At 46.6% G+C, this 25,413-nt stretch overlaps 1 protein-coding gene across 9 annotated transcripts; it reads left to right on the forward strand.

The window, feature by feature from the left end:
- The first annotated feature begins 1,673 nt into the window (after positions 1 to 1,673).
- Positions 1,674 to 25,413, forward strand: LOC109774862 (uncharacterized). Of its 9 annotated transcripts, none has more exons than XR_012204725.1 (6): positions 2,292 to 2,418; positions 2,655 to 2,810; positions 2,912 to 3,038; positions 3,133 to 3,239; positions 22,926 to 23,063; positions 25,156 to 25,413. XR_012204725.1 is itself a non-coding variant. In XM_073510279.1 (5 exons), the coding sequence occupies exons 3-5, from the start codon at positions 3,030 to 3,032 to the stop codon at positions 4,834 to 4,836; spliced, it is 513 nt and encodes a 170-aa protein (XP_073366380.1). In that variant the 5' UTR covers positions 2,292 to 2,418; positions 2,655 to 2,810; positions 2,912 to 3,029; the 3' UTR covers positions 4,837 to 5,146. The 9 variants fall into 9 exon arrangements, 2 of the variants coding, with proteins under 2 accessions (XP_073366381.1, XP_073366380.1); XR_006672071.2 differs by lacking the exon at positions 2,292 to 2,418 and adding an exon at positions 22,149 to 22,197 and having other exon boundaries at positions 2,419 to 2,810; positions 22,926 to 23,012; XR_012204724.1 differs by lacking the exons at positions 2,292 to 2,418; positions 22,926 to 23,063; positions 25,156 to 25,413 and adding exons at positions 1,750 to 1,939; positions 4,440 to 5,146.

Here is a 25,413-nt window from a genome sequence, read left to right on the forward strand (position 1 = left end):
ATCTTTGCCGCGGCAGGCAGCCTCTCACACATGGGCGAGGCCCTACATGCGGAGGCGTGTGCCCTGATGCATGCAATTAAGCTGGCTGAAGTGAATGGTATGGGACGTGTCGTTTTCGAGACGGACTGCATCGGGATCCAGCAAGCTGCAACGACGACTTCTCTTGACCGGTCCACCCTGGGCGCCCTGTTCCGTGAGATCAAATACCTCCTCCAGCTTGGTTTTATTGAGTGGACTGTTTCCTTCTGTCCTCGCGTGTGTAATGTTCCTGCCCATGAACTTGCGGCTATTGGTAAGCGGAATGTCAATGCCGGCTACCAAGTGTGGTCGGTAAACCTCCCTAGAGTTGTATCCGATGCGGTGACCGCCGATTTGGCTGGTCCACGGTGATTTTTGGAATGCAAGGTGTTCCAATTCAAAAAAAAATGAAAGACTGAGTCGGCATATCATCTTGAAATTTACGAAGTCACCGTAGGCACCTTGTCGTCGACGGGACTCCTCCCACTAAATGCGCATCGCTGGAAATCCTGAAATAAATCCAGGAATAAATACGAGCATTAGGACTTGAACCCTGGTGGGCTGAGGATACCACAGTCCCTCTAACTATCCAACCACAGGTTGATTCGCTTGCATTTCAAGCCTTGTTACTTGTTAGAGTGGCGCTTCTCTTCAGGAATGTTTACCTTTGTGAAACGAGCAGCAGCGATCGCCCGCGAATGGACACCAGCAGTTGTCCCAACAATAAAATTGACTGATTACCAATGTCGATGATAGGTAAATATTTGTTTTTTCTTTGCGAAATAATTCTTGTATTACTCAACACTCAAGCGTTACAATCACGACAGACAATGACAAGGACTTCCTCCGGTCCAGACTCCAGACCTAAGCCATACTACAGTTCATACTTGAGACCTATCAAAGTTGGCCATACAATGACTAGCTAAAATTTTGACTACGTATATGAGTAATGCAAGAACATACAAGAACTACGTTCCTTCAAATTATCATTGATCTCCTTAACCAAAAAGGCATATTTAGGCCTATTAATTTCTCCACTCTGCACTGCTTCAAGACAATCAGATTCAACATCTATTGAAAGATTGCTCCATTCCGAGGTCAGCATATGACCTTCCTTTATGGCAACACATCATCACAGGAGAGCAAGTGTCGACATGAGCTGAAGATGATGCCCCCATCATAATCTTTGCGTGCTCCGACTATTCCATTAGGAACCAACCCATCGGTGTTAAGCTTGACAAGGGGGAAGGGGAATGGGATAACATGAATCACTACCTCGTTATAGCATGTAGCAGCCATGAGCAGGAAGCATGTTGTGGCAGAGAACTTTCCTTTAGGCGAGTTTGTTTCTGCATCAAGTGCAATGTACTGTAAAGAGGCGAGGTAGCTCGCAAGAAATTTGCAAGATACATCAACAAGTGGTGCTGGCTTTGCATGAACGAGCTCGTTGTGGATGTACTTCCTATATTTAAGAACATTATAACTGGGCACCCTAGGAGCTTCCTCACACTATCAGCCTTTAGAGCCGTCCGATATCAAGATACGGCCGTCTCTAGACGTTGGATGCACACTAGATTTTTTCTTGCTCCCGTTCCCGCAGTTTCATGAGGGCAGCTACTCCCATAACAATTTTGGACCAGCGAGGTTAATTGGGCCAGATAGCCCACCACATAGCCGGCCGAAGCGAGGGAGCATTCGCTGATCCAAAAAGCAGCGAACCAATCAGTCGTAGGCGATTCGAGTGCTTGCTAACCCTAACCAACGCCAGCGGCGACGGCGGCGGCAGCGAGCCGAAACGTCTTGGAAGCGGGGCGGCGTGCCATCGGTGTCGATCTCCACTTGCATGGATTCGAAGCGCGGCAGCGTGGTTGTGGACGAGGGGCGCGACGTCCATGGCGCTCAAGCTTTGGCGACCATGCTGGTACCAATTTTGGGTGTTTGAATTTGTTATACTGACCGAACTGTACTGTGCTGGTAGCCATGGCGTAGTGAGTCAAGAAGCCTCATGTTCCTCCGCATTCCAGGAACAACCCAACTTACTCCGCAACGACGACCACCATGCATTTTTACCAACTGTCAAACCATCTTATCTCATCCTAGAAAAACATACTGTGTAGAGTAGGTGCTCGCTACAGTTGTCTATCCGGGCCTCCGGCCACCAAATTCGAACCATAAACATATGTTTTGTCCAATAGTAGGTGCAGATGCTAGGGGCTAGGCGTCGATACCTCCGGTCTCATGGCACTCCATGCAAAGCCAAGGCAGGTGACACTCCTTGCAATTGTTTGCATGCTTGCATTGGAATAAATGGCCATGTGATTTCTGCTGCATGGCGATGCTATTTTAACAAAGTATTGTTCAGTTTGCAGTAACAAGTTGGTACCCTCTTATCCTCTACAGGTACTACATCGGTTAAGCAACATATCTTGTCTTTCCTAGACATCAGCATTATTTTGCTAACATAATACAGATCTTAAGTTAAATCAATTGATAATGTTCTTCTTCTGACCGAAGAAAATCATTTTTAGATAGTTAGTGGCAGGGGCAGTTGGTCAGATATAAAGCCTTCTGGTAAACCAGGCGGATTTAATGGTCTAAGTAGCTACTGATTTGCTAACGGGTCACTGCTTTGCAAGATAAAACTGGCCCATCTTCGTCCCCCACATAGCTGACTTGTGCTGCAAAGACTGGATTCCCTCAAAGGAAAAAAAAAATTGAGACTGATGGTGGCAGAATGACGAAGAAGCTTGGTCATCTCTCTTCTGTTACTATTGCTGGCATTAGGCCTCGAGGTAGTCTGGCCTATCAATGTGTGATTCCCCGCCTTGATCTGTATATATCCATGATCTCATTGGTTTCAATCCTTTTGGTTTTTTTTCTGTTATGTATGTAGCGTCAGGATCATGAGTAGGGTGTGGAGGCTGTCGGGCTGCAGTCCCATGGAGTTCTATGCCTCCATATATAGGAAGTGGATATAGTTGAAGCGCCATATCCAATTCATCGACCTCGCCATGATGAGGGTAAAGCACCTATCACACCTTCAATATTGGTTGGGAATTGTGAGTTTAGGTTTGCTCAGTCTGTTGGTGGATTGTTTCTGTTGGGATGTGACAGGAGAAGGTGGTGACCAATAGGAGATATTCGAGCTCAGGAGTAACATGGCACAAAGGGATGTTGGTTGATAAGATTCATCCACATACCATGTCAATATTCTTGGACAAGTACGTATAGTGTTTTATACTCTCAAGGACTTTAATAACTTATTATTAGGTTGATCTACAGTCTCTAGGAGTTTGATAACTTATTATTAGTTTGATCTTCAGTCTATAGCTCTAAAGGAGCTCATACGACATATAGAGTTTTACTTTAAACTTTGGAGAGGATACTCGGATGTGTACACATTAGATGGCCACTTGCTATAAAAACAAAAGCCGTGGCTGGGAGATAAGTTATTTTTTCATACATAACTCCCACTTCCAGTTTAGGCCGGGGAACCGCATAAGCATTTGGAATACCATATAATTGCTGGCTCGAACATGACATGAATGTAGTGGCATTTATGTTTCATATTTAGCTTTGGGGATGAAATGGCGAAATTTGAGTAGCTTAATTTGATGTGACTTTGTGAATGCATACGTATTTGTAATGCTCATGGTCACTCTTGAGAAGATATGAAAAAATTGATACGACTGATCGTGCTACTTGGCACAAGGCCATAAGTTCATTAGTTTCATTATTAGATGAAATTGATTACCTCGATTCATGCTGGGTATTTAATTACTTTACATGCATGGCACATCTGTCTAAGGACAGAGCTTGCGTTACTTTAGTCACTGATATTTGCTTGCTTTAAAATGATGGCCGATGATGAATTATTTGTTGGTTAGAAGACAATTTACTGTATTTCAGTTGTAAATGCGGTTCTGATTGGCAGTGGAAGTGATGAAGTTCCATAACTTGAGAAAGAGACATGTTTTAAGAGATGGTGATTTAACTAATATGGCAATGATAGAATCAAAACAATATCTCTCATTTCTTATTTTTACTTAATTTACGTTAGGTTTTCTTTCTTAGATTTACATTGAATTTTTGGTGCTTCCACTTTAATAAATTTAAGAACTATCCTACTGATGTTTTTAATAAGGTGCCCAAGAGTTCCAATGTAGCCATCTGCAGAAAATGCATGCTGGACTGCTCAGAACATACTAAAGAGGAAACAGTGACAACAACTCAGTGGTTGAACATCATGTACTAAATTTTGGCCAATAAAAATTTAGAAGGAAGCTAGAGCCGTATTGCATTGGTACTAATAACCTTTGGCACTGAATCTAAGCGGACAGTGAAATTTTGGCTTCAGCTTTCATTATTCTTAAGTCCTTGAGATGACTTGTTTTTCATTTGAACCATTGTTATTCACCAAGGTCTCCGAACCATCTAAGCGGCGATCTCGACCTCTCCTGGCCCGCCACCCCTCTGGTGCTGGACGAAGACAACGAGGTCCCTGCTCCCGTGGTGCCGCTGCCTTCTCCTCCGCCCGTCGCCACCCCTATGGTGGCCTCCCCCGCCCGCCGCCGGAGCGCCCGCCTTGCCGGGATCGAGCCTTCGGAGTACGTCTCCATCATCCAGAAGGCCACTCAGCGCATGCGTGTCTTGAAGGAAGGAAAGATTTCTGCTGGTGGAAAGGCGCTCCTCCCAGTTCAGCTCATCGACTTGGCGCCCGAGGTCTCCTCGCCCCTCCCTCGGCAGGACGTGCTGGAGCTTGCCGCTGCCTGTGACGTGCCTGCCTCGGCTCTCCTTGATGACACCGCATGTGTCTAATGTTGCGTCTTCAACTGTCAGCCCCGGATCCCCTCGCGGTCCTTCTCTGCCATCGCGCTTTGGCTTGTATCAGTCTGTCGTCTGTATCCCGTTTTAGTCCTACCTTTGCTCCGACCATAGGTCTTAGCTCTTCTGAGCTTGGTCGCAGCCTCTTTCCTTTTCTACTTTCACGTCTAGTTGCAGCTGTGGGTCTCAACCCGGCTGTACTTGGCCTAGACTTGCTCCATGTATCTGTTTGTAGGTGGCCCTGTCCGGCCATGTTTCGTTATGTTTTCGTTGCCCTTTATAGCTTCCATGAATCTTAAAACTCGTTTCATCTCTTGGAATGTTCGTGGTCTCGGTAGAAACAAAAAATGTACTGACGTCAAAGCTGCTCTCTTCGGCCTCGACCCCTCTTTTATTTGCTTGCAAGAAACAAAGCTTGATGATATCTCTACTTTCAAAGCCAGCTCCTTCTTACCCACTAGGTTGAAATCATTCCATTTCTTGCCTTCAAATGGTTCTGCTGGAGGAATACTAACAGCTTGGAACGATCAAGACTACTCCTGCACTTCTGTCACTGCTCTTAAGTTCTCCTTAACCTTACACTTCTCGGCCAGAGCTAGCAACGATGATTTCTCTATCTCTAACATTTATGGTCCTTGCGTCAGCCTTGAGAAGCAAGCGTTTGTTGACGAACTTCTTCTCTTAGGCTCCTTTGTAACCGGCCCCTGGGCTCTTTTAGGCGATTTCAACTTTACTCTAAAGCCAAACGAGCGCTCGAATGACAACTTTAACCATTTCGAAGCCTTGCTCTTCTCGTCTAGCTTAAACCGTCTTAATCTTCAGGAGCTTCCCCTTCTCGATAGGCTATTTACTTGGTCTAACCAACAAGACTCCCCGACTTTGGTGCGCTTGGATAGGGCTTTTGTCAACACAGCTTGGAGTTTCCTCCTCCCGGACTCCACACTCACGTCCGCTTGCCGGTCAACTTCTGATCATGTGCTGCTTGTTCTCATTGCTGCGTCCAAAGTTCCCACGCCTTCGATCTTTCGGTTCAACAACGACCTTCTGCACTTACAACCTTTCATGAACATCATTTTGCAAAATTGGAATAGTGTTGTCCCATCTACCCACTTGGGCCACTTATGTCTCAAACTTAAGAGAGTGCGCGCAGCTGCTAAGGCCTGGGCCAAGCAAGCTAGATCTCCTCTTGTGATCACTAAAAACTGCCACACGGTCATCACCTTCCTAGACAAAATAGAAGAATTCCGCTCGCTCTCCTCCTTAGAATGCTCTCTTCGCACGCAGGTTTCTCTGTCCCTTCACCGGCACAACGCCCTAGCTGCTGTTTACTGGCGGCAACGGGCTAAAATCAAGGACTGTGTGCTCGGTGATGAGAACACGGACTACTTCCACCTTTGCTCTACGACCAGGCTGCGTAAAAACCAAATTAAATCCCTCAACATAGATGGTAGCGAGGTCTCTTCCCACTCCGGCAAGCATCGTGCTCTTCGTGACTACTTTAAACTTGTCATTGGTACCCCTATAGCCTGTTCTATTCCTCCCAATCTAAACGAGCTAGTATCCGGTTCTCGTCTAAGACCCTCTCAGTCTCTCGATTTGACTCGCCCCTTCTCTCTCGAGGAGATTAAAACGGCTCTCTTCGACATGAACGATAATGCTAGCCCCGGACCAGACGGTTTTGGGCCAGCTTTCTACAAGGCCAATTGGGACCTAGTTAAAAACGACCTTCTATCCCTTCTCAACAGTTTCTACTCCTGCTCTGTAGATCTTAGGCGTATCAACAAAGCTTACATTGTTCTCATCCCCAAAAAACCTGGCACAACTGACCCTGACCAGATGCGTCCGGTTTCCCTTCAAAACTGCTCGGTCAAACTCTGCTCCAAGTGCCTTTCTATTAGAGTTCAGCCGGTTATTTGTGATCTTGTCCATGCGGATCAATCCGGCTTTATCAAAGGACGGTGTATCTCGGAAAACTTCATTCTCGCAGCTGATATTGTGCAAGCTTGCCACAAAAGAAAATGCCCGGCCTTAGTCTTAAAATTGGATTTTAGGAAAGCCTTTGACTCTGTCTCTTGGGAGAGTCTTTATCGTATCCTTCAAGCCAAAGGCTTTTCAGAAACTTGGATTCGTTGGATTATGATGCTGAACGACTCTGGCCAATCGGCTATTCTTCTTAACGGCGTTCCCGGGAACTGGATTCAATGTAAAAATGGTCTCAGACAAGGCGACCCCATTTCACCTTACCTCTTCATCATTATTGCCGATATCCTCCAATGCATGATCCTAGAGGCCTCAGCTTAGGGGCTGCCGCAGCACCCAATTGTTCCCAACTCGCCATGTCCTGTTCTTCAATACCCGGATGACACTCTAATTATCATAAAGGCAGATGAATATAACCTTGCCTCCCTAAAATCTATCCTTCTCAATTTCTCCCTCGCCACGGGTCTCCACATCAATTTTGTTAAAAGCTCTTTTGCTCCAATCCATGTTGACCCTTCTGTGGCCGCTCGCATGGCAAGTATGTTGGGTTGCTCGGTCGCTACTTTCCCGCAAAACTATCTTGGTCTCCCTTCGTCTACCCACAAACTTCGTCTAATAGATTTCCACCCGTTAATTGCTAAGGTTGACAAAAGGTTAGCTGGTTGGCGAGGACACCTTCTCTCTGCAGCCGGTAGGGCAGTTCTTGTCAACTCTGTAATTCGAGCTCTTCCCACCTATGCTATGAGCGTTATGCTGCTTCCTGTTGGTTCTATTCAGGAGATTGACAAGCGGTGCCGTGCTTTCTTTTGGGCTGGCGATGACCACGTGAATGGGGGTCAATGCAAAGTTGCTTGGGCAGACGTCTGTGCCCCCACTAAGAAGGGCGGCCTGGGCTTTAGATGCCTTTGTACTCATAATATTTGCCTGCTTCTAAAATCCCTCAGTAAAATACATGTAACGCCCACGATGCGGCTATATCTCCCACGTGTCGAGGCACGACTTAGAGGCATAACCGCATTGTGGTTTTGTCGCAAGAAGGGTCATCTTCACACAATCCCATGTAATGAACAAGAACGGGATAAAGAGTTGGCTTACAATCGCCACTTCACACAATACAGAAATATAATTCATACATCATCCAAAATACACACATAGACCGACTACGGTCAAAATCCAAATGAAAAATAAGATAACCCCAAATGCTAGATCCCCGATCGTCCCAACTGGGCTCCACTACTGATCATCAGGAAAAGACACAAAGTAACGACCACGTTCCTCATCGAACTCCCACTTGAGGTCGATCCCATCATCTGCACTGGCATCGTCGTCACCTGCAACTGTTTTGGTAGAATCTGTGAGTCACGAGGACTCAGCAATCTCACACCCGCGAGATCAAGACTATTTAAGCTTATAGGAAAGGATGGTGTAGTGAGGTGGAGCTGCAGCAGGCACTAAGCATATATGGTGGCCAACATACGCAAAAGAGAGCAAGAAGAGAAGCAACGGAACGGTCGTCATCTAGTAATGACCAAGAAGTGATCCTGAACTCCTACTTACGTCATACATAACTCAAACCGTGTTCATTTCCCGGACTCCGCCGAGAAGAGACCATCACGGCTACACACACAGTTGATGTATTTTAATTTGGTTAAGTGACAAGTTCTCTACAATCGGACATTAACAAATTCCCATCTGCCTCATAACCGCGGCACGGCTTTCGAAAGATAATACCCTGCAGGGGTGTCCCAACTTAGCCCATCATAAGCTCTCACGGTCAACGAAGGATAAACCTTCTCCCGGAAAGACCCGATCAGTCTCGGAATCCCGGTTTACAAGACATTTCGACAATGGTAAAACAAGACCAGCAAAGCCGCCCGAATGTGCCGACAAATCCCGATAGGAGCTGCACATATCTCGTTCTCAGGGCACACCGGATTGTCCAAGCTTCCGATAGGCGAGCCCAGAGTTGCCCCTGGTGGCCACCGGCGACTGACAAGTTGGACCAATACTCAGAGGAGCACTGGCCCGGGGGTGTAAATAAAGATGACCCTCGGGCTCGCGAAAACCCGGGGGAAAAGGCTTAGGTGGCAAATGGTAAAACCAAAGTTGGGCCTTGCTGGAGGAGTTTTATTCAAGGCGAACTGTCAAGGGGGTCCCATAAATCACCCAACCGCGTAAGGAACGCTAACTCAAGGAACATAATACCGGTATGACAGAAACTAGGGCGGCAAGAGTGGAACAAAACACCAGGCATAAGGCCGAGCCTTCCACCCTTTACCAAATATATAGATGCATTAATTAAATAAAAGATATTGTGATATCCCAACATATCCATGTTCCAACATGAAACCAACTTCATCTTCACCTGCAACTAGCAACGCTATAAGAAGGGTTGAGCAAAAGTGGTAACTTAGCCAAACAACGGTTTGCTAGGAAAAGGATGGTTAGAGGGTGACATGGCAATATGGTAGGCATGATATAGCAAGTGATGGGTAGCGCAGCATGGCAATAGAGCGAACAACTAGCAAAGCAAAGATAGAAGTGATTTCGAGGGTATGGTCATCTTGCCTGCAAGGTTCTCAGAGTTGTCGAAAGCTTGATCCTCGTAAGCGTACTCAACAGGTTCCTCGTTCACGAACTCGTCTCCCGGCTCTACCCAAGACAAGAACACAAGCAATGGAACCACAATCAATCACGAGAAAAGCACAAGCAACATGATGCAAAACATGTATGATATGCGAGATATGATATGCGATGCATATGCGTGCTCCGGAAGGAAAATAAAGAACAAGGCAGTAACTTGGCAAACCAAGCATGCCACTGGAAAGATGAGATGATTTCGGTTGAAATCGATATAAAGATCACCGGAAACGGATGCACGGTTTGCAAATGGCAAGCAAAACAAGAATGACACGAATCTGCGATTAACAGCATGATAGCACTTAGAATGCAACAAGTAACAATGCTACAACACCCCAACATAGCAACAAAGCATATGACTGTAATCTACAGGAGATGTTTGACAAAAGATGAACACTGAGCTACGGCTAGTTCACAACATAACAAGCTCAAACAAGCATGGCAAAAGTGCAAAAGATAACAGGTTTACAGACTTTGTGAAATTACTGGACATGCCTGAAACAGCATCAGGTAGCAATGTTCAGAGCATGAAATCAACATGCTACAGGAATATAACATGGCAAAACAAGGCATGGCCGTATTCTACTAAATGCATATGACAAAAGTCCCTTACTGACCATAAGCCAAAAAGGACCAGAAGATATGATGGCAACCATGTGAACATAGCAAGTTTCGTTAACAGGTTTCAGACTTAGCAGAAAACAGAGCATGGCAAAAACAATAATATGAAGGCCTCTTCGTGAGCTTGATGCACTCACCACAAAGCAATGCATGACAAAACAAGCATACCTACAGCAAGATGGCATGTTTATGAAGCTATCCATGGCAAGAGCAAGTACATAGCATGAATGGATCAACTACAATAAGCTTAGGCAAAATTAAATAACACGTAAACAATCTGCCAGAAATATTTTATAGCAAAAGTAGAGCAAGATTGGGTCATGCTATGGCACTCCATAAATGCAAACAAGGGCAGGAATGGATCAATTACAATAATATCTACAAAACATCCTTACTGAACATCTCCAAAATATGCATGAATCTCTCTGTAGCATCAAGTTTACATGGCAACAAAATAACAGCAGACAAGGACTTAAGAGAAATTACTAAGTCCCTGAAATCAGAAACATTACGGGGCCTAGTTTGCATGCTTGTGCTAGTCACCACAGAGATCACAAAAATACATAACAGCAGACAACTAGCAAGCAAAGATAGAAGTGATTTCGAGGGTATGGTCATCTTGCCTGATATCCCGCAAGGAAGAAGATCGAATCCATGAAGAAGACAAACGGATGTAGTCGAACGAATCCTCACAACTCCGGAACGAAACCGAAGCTAACGAGAGAAACAACCCGGAAAGAAAAAAACAACATAGTAAACAACCACCACATACACATGGCATGATGCACAATCAAGTATGATGCATGTCCGGTTGAATGATTCATGACGAAACACCACATCAAATATTTAGTTTTCTCCCGTTTATGTACCCAACAATATTAAATGTTGATTAACATGGCAAGAGGTGAAGCATAAGTAAACTACCTAGCTAGGCAAGTTTAAATGAGGCCGGAACAACCAACAACAATTCCGGAAAATCCCCATATGCATATTTTGAATTTGGTACTGTTCTGCCTAAAACCATATTTTATTGTTGTTAAACAGTAAAACAAGATGCACCATGTTAATCTATGCATTTTTCTACCCCATTTACATATAAAGTTTATTAAATTCCGAGTTACGGTTAATTAGTTATGAATTAAATCATTTTAACATGGCATTTATGCAAATTTAAACAAACAGCATTTTAAACATGCATGAAAGTTGGATATTATGAAACTAGATGAATTTCTAAGCACTTTTCATATATAAATTATTTACATATGATGCATGATTAATTAGCTATTAGATGCATGAACACTAGAGTTTTTTTTGAAAAACAACAGTTTTCTGGAAATTAGAAAAAAACGTCCTGGCAGGGAAAAAAACATCACGGGCCAGATCTGAGGCAAACTGGGCTGGAGGGGAGCTGCTGGTTGCTCACCATGGGCTAGTCCCAGTCGGTGAGGAGCCAAGGCAGGCCGCGAAGGGGCGCGCTGGGCCTGGAGGCGCGGTCAACGCTCGGGGCTGAACCGGACGAGCCGCTGCTGCTCTCGTTTCTGAAGAAACAGAAGCAGCAGCTGGAGCATGGCAATGGAGAAGACGACGGCAGGGGGCCCTGGCGACGGGGTCGGCGGGAACCGGGCGGAACGGGCGCATCGAGTCGTCCGGCCTCGGTTCCGGGCAACGCCGGCGGCCAACGGAGCTCGGGCGCGGGGCACAGCCATCCATGGCGGCGGCGGCGGTCCTGCTCGAACAGAGAGACACAAGCGACAGAGAGGTGAGAGAAGGAGAAAGAGCGCGACGCAAAGGGAGAGGGAAGCGGCGGTAGGGCTCACCGGAGCGCGTGGGGCGGCGAGGGGTAGCTGCTTGCTCCGGCGGCTTCCATGGCGCAAGGAACACCTGTTGCAGGAGAGAACAAGGGAGTTGAGAAGAGGAGACGAAGGAAGGAAGGAGAAGGGCGGAGGCGAGGGGCACGGCCTGCTGGTGATGCTCGACGGCGATGAGGTTCGGGACGGGGATGCCGGCGTGGAGAGGAGCGCTCGGGCAGAGGAGGAGCGGTGCCGGGGCTTGCGAACTGCTGCTGTTGCCGCGGCGACGAGGCAGTGAGGCGAGGGACTTGGCGCTGGCGGGACTTGGGGACGAGCTCCCGGCGACGGGGTGTGATGCAGAGGAGGCAAACGAGGCAGGCGCCAGATCCGGGGCGGAGGGACTCGTTCCCGACGGCGACGGAGCTGCGGGCAACCATGGCGGCTCCTGGAACACAGAGGGAGAGGCATGAGAAAGAGGGGGATCGAGAGCAGGTAACAGAGGAGGTAGGGAAAAAGGGCGGCGCTGGGGACCTACTGGTCACCGGAGGTTGCTGGGGGTGGGGAACGGCGGTGAGGCCGAGCAGAGGAGGCGCACGGGAATGGAGCTGCGGGCGCTCGATGCGGCTGGTGATCAAATGCAAAGCAGAGAGAGGGCGGAGCGCTGCTCCTCTTCCATGGTGCTCGACTCGGGGACGAGGCATTGGAGGCTGTGGATTGGGCGATGGGGAAAGCGAGGAGAAGGCAGGTGGGTGGCTTGACCGCACTGGGATCCCGAGGAAGACCTTGGAGTGGCGGCGGCCGAATGGGGGGGATGGGACAAGGCTCCTAATTTCTAGGGTTGGTCAATATATATCTCATGGGATTAGATTAGAGGCTATTTGGGCCCTCCGATTTAAATCGGACGATCGAGAAAAATAGGCTAGGAGAGTCCAACAAAGAAAACGGTGATGTTATATAGTTGTTTGGGGATGATCCGGATCCAACGGTAACGAAAATCCGGTTCGGGTTCGGGGAAGTCTCGGACACGGGCGAGGGGTTGACGAAAGGCCAATGAAGACAAAGCGGTCAGCGAGAGGGTGACGAAGGCAAAGGAAGAAATGACAATGACGAACGATTGCAAGTTTTAAAACATGACGGCAACAGAGTGCCGATGCAATGCGAATGATGCGATGATGAATGCAACAAACAAATAAAAAAACACAACTGACTCGCAAAACAAGGAAGGCATCTGGAGCGTTGGTCTCGGGGTGTTACAACACTCCACCACTACAAGAGGATCTCATCCCGAGATCTAGGATGGCACCGGAGAGAAACGGAAGGGGAAGAGGTAAAACAAATTGCTTCTTGACAAGAGTGAAACCAAAGAACCTTGGAAGTTGAACAATTTCGAGAAAATAATACAACGGAGATGAACAAAGTTGAAAACAATCCGTTAGGAAAGAGGAACAAGGAACAATACGGGAACCTTGTAGCTCAACTCCCCGGGACACTGCCACAACCCCTAAGTGTCAGGAGGCACCCAGAACAATGTTCTCGTCACAAAACCATCGGAACGATTCCAAGATAACCGCGTGATCCTAAATTTTTTTTAGTGAAATTTGAGGAGAGAATAGACAAAACTTCTACGTTAGGAGACATCACCAGAGCGACGAAGGGACTGAGGAGTAAAAATAATCCTACTCTCCGATATATATAATCCTAAGACTCAAAACATTTTTGTTCTAGACTTAACAATGCCAGCGATTCGATCAAGCAGGGGGCTCCTAAGTCGGGGATGGCTCTGATTACCAACTTGTAACGTCCACGATGCGGCTATATCTCCCACGTGTCGAGGCACGACTTAGAGGCATAACCGCATAGTGGTTTTGTCGCAAGAAGGGTCATCTTCACATAATCCCATGTAATGAACAAGAATGGGATAAAGAGTTGGCTTACAATCGCCACTTCACACAATACACGAATATAAATCATACATCATCCAAAATACAATCATAAATAGACCGACTACGGTCAAGATCCAGATGAAAATAAGACAACCCAAATGCTAGATCCCCGATCGTCCCAACTGGGCTCCACTACTGATCATCAGGAAAAGACACATAGTAACGACCACGTTCCTCGTCGAACTCCCACTTGAGATCGACGCCATCATCTGCACTGGCATCGTCGGCACCTGCAACTGTTTTGGTAGAATCTGTGAGTCACGGGGACTCAGCAATCTCACACCCGCGAGATCAAGACTATTTAAGCTTGTAGGAAAGGGAGGTGTAATAAGGTGGAGCTGCAGCGGCAAAAGCATATATGGTGGCTAACTTGCGCAAAAGAGAGCGAGAAGAGAAGCAACGGAACGGACGCCATCTAGCAATGACCAAGAAGTGATCCTGAACACCTACTTACGTCATACATAACACAGACCGTGTTCACTTCCTGGACTCCGCCGAGAAGAGACCATCACGGCTACACACGCAGTTGATGTATTTTAATTGGGTCAAGTGACAAGTTCTCTACAACCGGACATTAACAAATTCCCATCTGCCTCATAACCGCGGGCACGGCTTTCGAAAGATAATACCCTGCAGGGGTGTCCCAACTTAGCCCATCATAAGCTCTCACGGTCAACGAAGGATAAACCTTCTCCCGGAAAGACCTGATCAGTCTCGGAATCCCGGTTTACAAGACATCTCGACAATGGTAAAACAAGACCAGCAAAGCCGCCCGAATGTGCCGACAAATCCCGATAGGAGCTGCACATATCTCGTTCTCAGGGCACACCGGATTGTCCAAGCTTCCGATAGGCGAGCCCAGAGTTGCCCCTGGTGGCCACCGGCGACTGACAGTTTGGACCAATACTCAGAGGAGCACTGGCCCGGGGGTTTAAAAAAAAAGATGACCCTTGGGCTCTAGAAAACCCGGGGGAAAAAGGTATAGGTCGCAAATGGTAAAACCAAGGTTGGGCCTTGCTGGAGGAGTTTTATTCAAGGCGAACTGTCAAGGGGGTCCCATAAATCACCCGACCGCGTAAGGAACGCAAACTCAAGGAACATAATCCCGGTATAACAGTAACTAGGGCGGCAAGAGTGGAACAAAACACCAGGCATAAGGCCGAGCCTTCCACCCTTTACCAAATATATATAGATACATTAATTAAATAAGAGATATTGTGATATCCCAACATATCCATGTTCCGACATGGAACAAACTTCAACTTCACCTGCAACTAGCAACGCTATAAGAGGGGCTGAGCAAAAGCGGTAACTTAGCCAAACAACGGTTTGCTAGGAAAGGATGGTTAGAGGCTGACATGGAAAAAATGGGAGGCATGATATAGCAAGTGATAGGTAGCGGAGCATGGCAATAGAGCGAACAACTAGGAAAGCAAAGATAGAAGTGATTTCGAGGGGTGGTCATCTTGCCTGCAAGGTTCTCAGAGTTGTCGAAAGCTTGATCCTCGTAAGCGTACTCAACAGGTTCCTCGTTCACGAACTCGTCTCCCGGCTCTACCCAAGACAAGAGCACAAACAAACGGAACCACAATCAATCACGAGAAATGCACAAGCAACATGATGCAAAACATGTATGATATGCAAGATATGATATGCGATGCATATGCGTGCTCCGGAAGGAAAATTATAAACATGGAAGTAACTTGGCAAAACAAGCATGCCACTGGAAAGATGAGATGATTTCGGTCGAAATCGATATAAAGATCACCGGAATCGGATGCACGGTTTGCAAATGGCAAGCAAAACAAGAATGACACGAATCTGCGATTAACAGCATGATAGCACTTAAAATGCAACGACCAACAATGCTACAGCACTCCAACATAGCAACAAAGCATATGGCAGTAAACTACAGGAGATGCTTGACAAAAGATGAACACTGAGCTACGGCTAGATCACAACATATCAAGCTCAAACAAGCATGGCAAAAGTGCAAAAGATAACAGGTTCACAGACTTGGTGAAAAACTGGACATGGCAGAAAACAGTATCAGGTAGCAATGTTCAGAGCACGAAATAAACATGCTACAGGAACTTAACATAGCAAAACAAGGCATGACAGTGTTCTACTAAATGCACATGACAAAAGTCCCTTAATGACAATTGCAGGAATGGATCAATTACAACTATAGCTACAAAACATCCTTACTGAACATCTCCAAAATATGCATGGATCTCTCTGTAACATCAAGTTTACATGGCAACAAAATAACAGCAGACAAGGACTTAAAAAATCACTAAGTCCCTGAAATCAGAAACATTACGGAGCCTACTTTGCATGCTTGTGCTAGTAACCACAGAGATCACAAAAATACATGGACCACACCACTGGAAAGATGGCATGGCATACAACAAAACACATGTAGATCTCATGCCCATAAGATGCACAGATTAAATGAAACAAAAATAACAAATCTCCAAGTTCTGCTAAGTAACAGCAGATAACAGCAACTAGCACTCTTGCATCACAGATTTGGGCATCAAGATGGCCTCTAATGAACATGGTGCAATTGAACAAAATGTAGAGCATCATGAGACGAACAATTCGATATATTACACGCGCGAAACGGAACTATATGCAGAGAGTTATGATGCTATGAACATGGGCACATGCTGTAAAAATAAATGACTTAGGAAATTTTCGGGGGTCTCGGGAAAGTCAATCTGGATCGGGACGACCTTCGGCACGGCTGCTCGAGCTCGCCGGTGACGGGAGAGGAAGGGGCGACGGTGGCCGGCGTCGGGAGAGGAGAGGAGGCGCTCGGGCGCGCGGCGAGGCGGGGCGCCGCGGGCTCGCGCCGGCGACGGGTGGCCGGGGCGGCGGAGATGGCGGCGGGGCCGCGGGCAGCGAACGGCGGCGGAGATGGCGGCGGGGCCGGCCGGCGGACGCGGGGAAGGACGGCGGCCTCGGGCGCGCGCCGGCAGGCGGCGGCGGCTGCGGGCTCGCGCGGGCCCGCGGTGGGCCTGGTGGGCCGCAGCGGTGGGGCGCGAGGTGGGAGGCGCGGAGGCGACGTGGCGGCGGCTGATTCGTCGGGGCGGCGGTGCGATTTCGTCCGGCGGCGGTACGGACACGTCCGCCCGCCGAGAGGGGAAGGGGACTAGGGTTGGACTGCGAATGTAAATCGGAAGAGATGCAAATTTATAGGTAGAGGGAGTTAGGAGAGTCCAAATGAGGTGCGGTTTTCGCCCACACGATCGTGATCGAACGACCTACATCATGGAAGAGAGTTTGGTGGGTTTTGGGCTGTTTAGAGAGGGGTTTTTTCTGCACACATAAATGGACTTTGCGGATGCCCGGTTAACCGTTGGAGTACCAAACGACCTCCAAATGGAACGAAACTTGACCGGTGGTCTCCCGGTAGTATACCAAGGCCACTTGACAAGCCTCGGTCCATTCCGAGAACGTTTAACACCCGCTCACGAAAAGAAATAAGAGGGGTACGCTGGAGGAGGTGGGAGCGCCGGATTGCAAAACGGACAACGGGGAAAATGCTCGGATGCATGAGACGAACACGTATGCAAAAAGAGATGCACATGATGACATGATATGAAATGCAAGACGTGAACAAAATGCAAAACGAAAACAAAACCCGACCACGAAGGAAATATCATAACACATAGCCGAAAATGGCAAGAGTTGGAGTTACAAATATGGAAAGTTACATCCGGGGTGTTACAACACTCCACCACTACGAGAGGATCTCGTCCCGAGATCTAGGACTGAAAGAACTCCGGATATTCGGAACGGAGATGGTCCTCGCGTTCCCAGGTGGCTTCCCGGTCGGAATGGTGCGACCACTTCACTTTCAGGAATTTGGTTGACTTGTTGCGAGTCTTGCGCTCAGTTTCTTCAAGAATAGCAACGGGGTGCTCATGATAAGACAAATCTTCTTGGAGGTCAATCTCTTCGAAGTTGATGGTGCGCTCGGGCGTCTTGAAGCACTTGCGGAGCTGTGACACGTGGAACACATCGTGCACGTTCGCGAAGTTGGAAGGAAGCTCAAGTTGATAGGCGAGGTCGCCTCTTTTGCCAATGATCTTGAAAGGACCCACGTATCTAGGGGCAAGTTTCCCTTTGATACCGAAGCGACGAGTGCCTTTCATTGGAGAGACGCGGAGGTAGACATGGTCTCCGATCTCGAAAGCCAAATCGCGGTGTTTACTATCATAGTAACTCTTCTGGCGTGATTGCGCGGCTTTGAGATTATCACGGATGAGTTTATACATTTCCTCAGCTTCTGTGATTAAGTCATTGACAAGAAGTTGGCGTTCACCAGTCTTTGACCAATTGAGAGGAGTACGGCACTTTCTGCCATAGAGGATCTCGAATGGGGCCTTGCCCGAACTCGCTTGGAAGCTGTTGTTGTAGGAGAATTCGGCATATGGAAGACAATCTTCCCATTTCATACCAAAGGAAATGACACAAGCCCTGAGCATATCTTCAAGAATTTGATTGACTCGCTCGACTTGGCCACTAGTTTGAGGATGGAAAGCTGTGCTGAAGCGAATGTTTGTGCCCATGGCCTTCTGGAAGGAGTCCCGGAACTTAGAGGTGAATATGCTTCCACGATCTGAAGAAATCAATTATGGAATGTCGTGCAAGGAGACAATTCTGGAGGTGTATAGCTCTGCCAACTGAGCTGCTGTGATGGATTCTTTGATTGGAAGGAAATGAGCCACTTTAGAAAGCTTGTCGATGACAACGAAGATAGCATCATTTCCGCGCTTGGACTTTGGAAAACCAGTCACGAAGTCCATTTCGATATGATCAAATTTCCACTCTGGGATAGCAAGAGGTTGGAGGAGACCAGCTGGTCGTTGGTGTTCCGCTTTCACTCTTCGACAGACATCACATTCATTCACGAATTGAGCAATTTCTCGCTTCATTCGAGTCCACCAATACGACTGCTTGAGGTCATGATACATCTTCGTACTTCCAGGATGAATGGAAAGAAGAGAATTGTGCGCCTCGTTCATAATGACTTTCCTTAGATCACCTTTAGGAACCACAATCCGGTCCTCGAAAAATAAAGTGTCTCTGTCATCAATGCGATAGCACTTGTATTTGGAGAGACTATGAGGTTGGTAAGAAAGCCTTGAGGAACAACTTGGAGATTCAGCTTGCGGAAAGCTTCACAAAGATCCGGTTGGAATGGCTTGAGAATTAGGCTGTTGCAATAAGCCTTCCTGCTTAAAGCATCTGCAATGACATTGGCCTTGCCTGGAGTATATTCAATACTCGGATTGTACTCTTGAATCATTTTGACCCATCGAGTCTGCCTGAGGTTGAGGTTGGGCTGAGTGAAGATATACTTGAGACTCTTGTGATCGGTGAAAATGTCCACTTGTCTTCCCAACAAGAGATGTCTCCACGTTATTAATGCATGGACAACTGCCGCCAACTCAAGATCGTGAGTGGGGTAGTTCTTCTCATTGGGCTTCAACTGACGAGAGGTATAGGCCACAACTTTCTTCTCTTGCATTAACACGGCACCGAGACCTTGGAGAGAAGCATCACAGAAAACTTCAAATGGCTTGGATTCATCAGGGGGAGTTAAGACAGGAGCTGTGACTAGTTTCTCTTTGAGAGTGTTGAAAGCAACGTCACACTCAGGAGACCAGACATACTTCACATGCTTCTGGAGGAGGTTGGAAAGAGGCTTTGCAATCTTAGAGAAATTCTCAACGAATCTTCGGCAAGAGCTTGCAAGACCAAGAAAACTGCGAAGCTGCTTGACATTCTGAGGAGGTTCCCAATTCACAATTGCGGACACCTTCTCGGGGTTAACAGGGATGCCCTTGGCAGAGATGATGTGACCAAGGTAAAGAACTTCATCAAGCCAAAACTCACATTTGGAGAACTTCGCATAGAATTGATACTCTCTGAGCTTGTCGAGCACAAATCGCAAATGTTTGGCATGGTCCTTCTTATTCTTGGAGAAGACCAAGATATCATCGAGATACACCAGGACGAATTCATTGGTATAGGGGTTGAAGATGAAATTCATCATCCGAGAGAATGTTGGAGGAGCATTGACAAGGCCGAAAGACACGACAGTATATTCATAAGAAGCAAAGCTTGTTCTGAATGCTGTCTTGGGAATATCTTCTTCACGAATGCGAATTTTATGATAACCCATACGTAGGCCAAGCTTCGAGAATACTTTAGCACCTTTGAGTTGCTCGAATAGCTCATTGATGTTGGGAAGTGGATACTTGTTCTTGATTGTCTTCTTGTTCAATGGACGGTAGTCGACACAAAGTCGGTCCGTGCCATCCTTCTTCTTTACAAAAAGAACACCACAACCCCATGGAGAAGAACTCGGTCTGATCAAACCCAGACGCTCTTGTTCATCGAGCTGTTTCTTCAATTCCTTCAGCTCCTTGGGTCCAAGCTTGTATGGACGCTTGCAAACGGGTTCAGTACCCGGCTCAAGATCGATAACGAACTCAACTGGCCGGTGAGGAGGCATACCCGGAAGCTCTTCTGGAAAGACATCTTGATACTCACAAACGACTGGAATTTGAGAGATGGCATTCAATTCGCCCTTCTCATTGAGAAAATAACCGAATGGTTTCATCACGAGCGGCATAAATAATCACATCCTCAGAAGAGTGTGTCAACTGAATTTCCCTGGCAGCACAATCAAGTTGAGCCTTGTGCTTAGAAAGCCAGTCCATCCCGAGAATTAGATCAATATCCGAGTCACCAAGAACAACTGGAGAAGACCAAAATTTATAGTTTCCCATCTTGATGGAAATATCTGGAACCATGGAGCTTGCATTCATGCATTTGTCCGGAGAGACAACTGCTAACGGTCTAGGCAAACCTTGAAAAACCAACTCATGCTTGGATGCAAATGGTCAGATGTTTCGTAACATCTACAGACGACGCTCGAGGTTCAACACACCGAGCGGTGCATTAAGGACATAAGCCTTCTGTGCAGCAATGAGGACAATCCTCAGTTTACGGACCCAGTCCGCATAATTGCTACTATCAACTTTCAACTAAATTTTCTCTTGGAACATATCTTAGTAGAACTAAAGCGTAAGCTACGACATTATTTGCAAAGACCTTTTGACTATGTTCATGATAATTAAGTTCATCTGATTATTTAATGAACTCCCACTTAGATAGACATCCCTCTAGTCATCTAAGTGATACATGATCCGAATCGATTAGGCCGTGTCCGATCATCACGTGAGACGGACTAGTCATCATCGGTGAACATCTCCATGTTGATCGTATCTACTATACGACTTATGTTCGACCTTTCGTTCTCTTGTGTTCCGAGGCCATGTCTGTACATGCTAGGCTCGTCAAGTCAACCTAAGTGTTTTGCTTGTGTTCCGAGGCCATGTCTGTACATGCTAGGCTCGTAACACCCGTTGTATGCGAACGTTAGAATCTATCATACCCGATCATCACGTGGTGCTTCGAAACAACGAACCTTCGCAACGGTGCACAGTTATGGGGAACACATCTCTTGAAATTTTAGTGAGGGATCATCTTATTTATGCTACCGTCGTTCTAAGCAAATAAGATGTAAACATGACAAACATCACATGCAAATCATAAAGTGACATGATATGGCCAATATCATCTTGCGCCTTTTGATCTCCATCATCGTGTCTTCATGAAGTTGTCTCGCCAACTATTACTTCTACTACTATGGCTAACGGTTAGCAATAAAGTAAAGTAATTACATGGCGTTTTTCATTGACACGCAGGTCATACAATAAATTAAGACAACTCCTATGGCTCCTGCCGGTTGTCATACTCATCGACATGCAAGTCGTGATTCCTATTACAAGAACATGATCAATCTCATACATCACATATATCATTCATCACATCCTTTTGGCCATATCACATCACATAGCATACCCTGCAAAAACAAGTTAGACGTCTTCTAATTGTTGTTGCATGTTTTACGTGGTTGCTATGGGTTTCTAGCAAGAACGTTTCTTACCTACGCAAAAGCCACAGCGGTGATATGCCAATTGCTATTTACCCTTCATAAGGACCCTTTTCATCGAATCTGATCCAACTAAAGTTATTTAGATTAGAAATAGCTCCTGAACCTATTTGTTACCATTCAGTTGAGTAGCGTGTGGCGTGCTTAAATTTTTACTGGGAAGCTAAGAATGAAGACAATACCAGATAGTAACTTTAATTTGCATTGACGAGGACATAGAACAAAATTTCCTCTCATAAATCATATGTCGGTATCGCAATAAGACTTTGATCATCATTTGTAAAATTGTTCCAGGGTTGATGTTATGCAGCATAGCCACACATTTTCCTCCAAGTTATGTTGGGTAATCAAAATATTACCCCTCCAACATTTATTGTATCACAGTTTTCATCAAATATTTGGTTGAGTCATGCATGTAGACTTGGTCCTTCTTCTTTGTTGCATGTGCCGAACTTTAGGACAAATACTCCTCTAGGAGCGACGGTGATTCTGTTGTTTCATATCCCTATGTGGTTTATTTCCTTCTGTACTGAAAATGTATGTAGTCTTGGTCATATATCAATACATTTGTCAACCTCTAGAAATGAAAAGAAGAGTATAACTTTTTGTCACCTTCAGTGCTTCATATTGTTAGTGAAATTATATTGTTGTATTTGCTAGCTAATTTCGCTAAACAAATGAGCAAATCTTATTTTAACCTACTGTATTGTTGTTATATGGAATATTTCCTATGCGTATCCAAATTTGTCCTATCAGGCTGCCATTCCACACTAAAATACTTATACAGTTTGATTTGTTGAGACTAGAGCCCATCTTCATACTAATTTAAAAATGCAATACTAAGACGACTTGTATTTATCTTCCATCTTTATGTAGGTTGCCTGTAGATCTCATTTTAAAAAATTGATCCTGTGATTGAAAGTGCATCCCCTCATAGTAGTCTTTTTAATAATCAATATATGCAAGAAGCAAGAAGGATGAATGATTGCGGTGACGAGAGGATAATATTTGTTAAATGTCTTGGTGATTCTCCTTTCTAAATTAGTTGTACCCATTCGCTGGTATACACAGATAACCTAGACTGTTCGCATCTCTTGGAGGGTATTTTTTGGCGAAATTATTAAGATGACGGAAGAAGAGCTTGGGACCTCCACATCGGTAGTGAGCAAGTCCCTTTCTACTGTTTGTTCATTTATCTCATCCTCGCCGGTTAGTGGCCTATATGTTCATATATACCTCAAGTTTTTGGCATTCGATATTATTACATCGACTTATGAATTGCTTGAATCCACTTCCAAGCAGTCACGAACCATAAATTTGCCCGTTTGTAACCTATTAGGTAACATTGATTCACCCGCTGCACGGAACAAGGAGTGTTAGAGTATGTAATGGGCCTAATGGCATGGGCTGGCAGTATAGCTCGTTAGTCTTAGGGTTAATTAAAGATAAGGGTCGCTTGCTTAGGGGTCAAGTAAGCCTTGCTTGGGAGTCAAGTAAACCTCTCTATATAAAGAGAGGAGATGTATCAATCTAATCAAGCAAGAATTAAGAAGGAAATCCCTTCCCTTTTGCCCGGCCGCGGGCAAAAGGTCCCCCTCTCGCGCCCTCATTCTAGCAGCGCCATAACAATTTGGTATCAGCTAGCTTCGGTTCGATCATGTCTTCACCGCCGCCCAACCCGTCTCTTCCGCTGCCGGGGTCCTTCGTCGCGCCCGTCCCCGCCGTCCTCACCCTGGAGGAGGTGTCCGGGGTGCTGCGGGACCTAACCCAGACGGTCCAAGAGATCCACCTGTTCTTGGCCGGGTCCTACGGGCCGCACCCGGCTGCGCCGCCCATCGCCGCCGCCGTGGCTGCCGCTGCACCAAGCGGCCTCCGCCGCGCTCGCCGGGCAGCTGCAGCTGCCGCTGCAGCTGCCATCCACCGCCCCGCCCTGACTGCAGTGGCAGCCACCGCTCCTGGCGGCCTCCGCCGCACCCGGCGCTCCGCTGCAGCAGCCACCGCCGGTCAGCTCCGGCCCCACATCGACCGCGCCGGCGGGAGTCCCCATCCAGCAGATCAAGTTCCCGCCGTCGCCGACGCCGTCACCGCTTCCGGCTTGGATCACTACCCGCCACGTGTCGGCGGCGGTGAGGCTGTAGGCTGCTGCGCGCGGCCTCCTAGCGCGTCGGCGTGTGCGGGAGATGCGTGGTCTGCAGCTATCGCTCCTCCCAGCTGCGTTTCGCCGCGCAAAGGATCTCGATCTCGTCCGCTGCATCGGGGATCTTGGGCATGTTGTTTTTCGCGCGGGCAGCGACCTCAAAGTCTGCGACATCGGTGGTTGGGGTGGGGGGGAGGGGCGCACCCCTCCTCGTCATTCTCCATCGCAAGCCCTCCACTCTTCCCTGTGCGGTGCAGACCAACCGCCATACACATGCACTCCTTTTGTCCAGGTGGTGTCCATGGGATCCAGGTGGTTGTACACGTGCACGTCCGACATGCGGATGGTGTCCACTTTTTGTTAAGGGGTCCAAAATAAATCGTCCTAGTCCATTTCAGGTTGAGAGTAATAAAACAAGTCGAGATGTAAAAGGCTTTGTTTTTAGGTGTTAGGTTTGTGTTGCGTCGAGTCATGGTTATAAGTTGGTTAGGCTGCAGCTCGAGGACAAGCTGCATGTCCAGGTGGGGTGTAGTGTTAGAGTATGTAATGGGCCTAATGGCCTGGGCTGGCGGTATAGCCCATTAGTCTTAGGGTTAATTAGAGATAAGGGTCGCTTGCTTAGGGGTCAAGTAAGCCTTGCTTGGGAGTCAAGTAAACCTCTCTATATAAAGAGAGGAGATGTATCAATCTAATCAAGCAAGAATTAAGAAGGAAATCCCTTCCCTCTTGTCCGCCGCGGGCAAAATGTCCCCGGCCGACCCTCTCGCGCCCTCCTTCTAGCAGCGCCATAACATCTTATCCATCACGGAAGGATTATTTTTCAATCATGGTGTACATTATTTGTCGCTATAATTTAAGTATATAACATGTTCACCACTGGGGATCAAGTTTCTAATGTAAGCGGTCCTTCAAGTTTCAGAGAATGACATGCCTATTTCTTTGTGTTATTGAGAAACTTCTACCCACTTCGTAATTCATAAGTGGTCCTTACAGCTTCAGCACATATATGTCTTTCTTTTTCGCAATATTACTTTAAACAATTATTCACCAATAATGTTTGTGTTCCTCTCTTCATGTCTACTTTGGCTCGTGTTTGTCTCTTACGTTTGGTGTTTATTTGCTAAACATACAAGGGAAAACTTTACTCCCTTTTTTGTGAAACAGATTTGCTCTATTGACACAATGACTTGGTAGCGAGCTACAAGGGAGTACAAATTTGACAAGACAATTAACAAGACGGCAAGAGTTGTATGCCCGGGGGTAAATCCCTTGTAGAATATTTGTTTGTTTAGATTGCAAATGTAGAACTCTTGCAGACCAGCAACGATGTAAGCAATGCATTGAGATTGTCTAGATAGTAAATTTGGTCTAGAATTTATAGTATAATATTTGTACCGCCTATTTAATTTTAATTTTTTCAAA

The sequence above is a fragment of the Aegilops tauschii genome, chromosome 3, assembly GCF_002575655.3.
Source record: "Aegilops tauschii subsp. strangulata cultivar AL8/78 chromosome 3, Aet v6.0, whole genome shotgun sequence".
Classification (NCBI taxonomy): Eukaryota; Viridiplantae; Streptophyta; class Magnoliopsida; order Poales; family Poaceae; genus Aegilops; species Aegilops tauschii.

Bases quoted from the DNA above. Each gene is read 5' to 3' on its own strand.
- LOC109774862 (XM_073510279.1), top strand. The intron at 3,240-4,439 runs GTACGTATAGTG...TTATTCACCAAG, and splicing joins ATGTCAATATTCTTGGACAA to GTCTCCGAACCATCTAAGCG.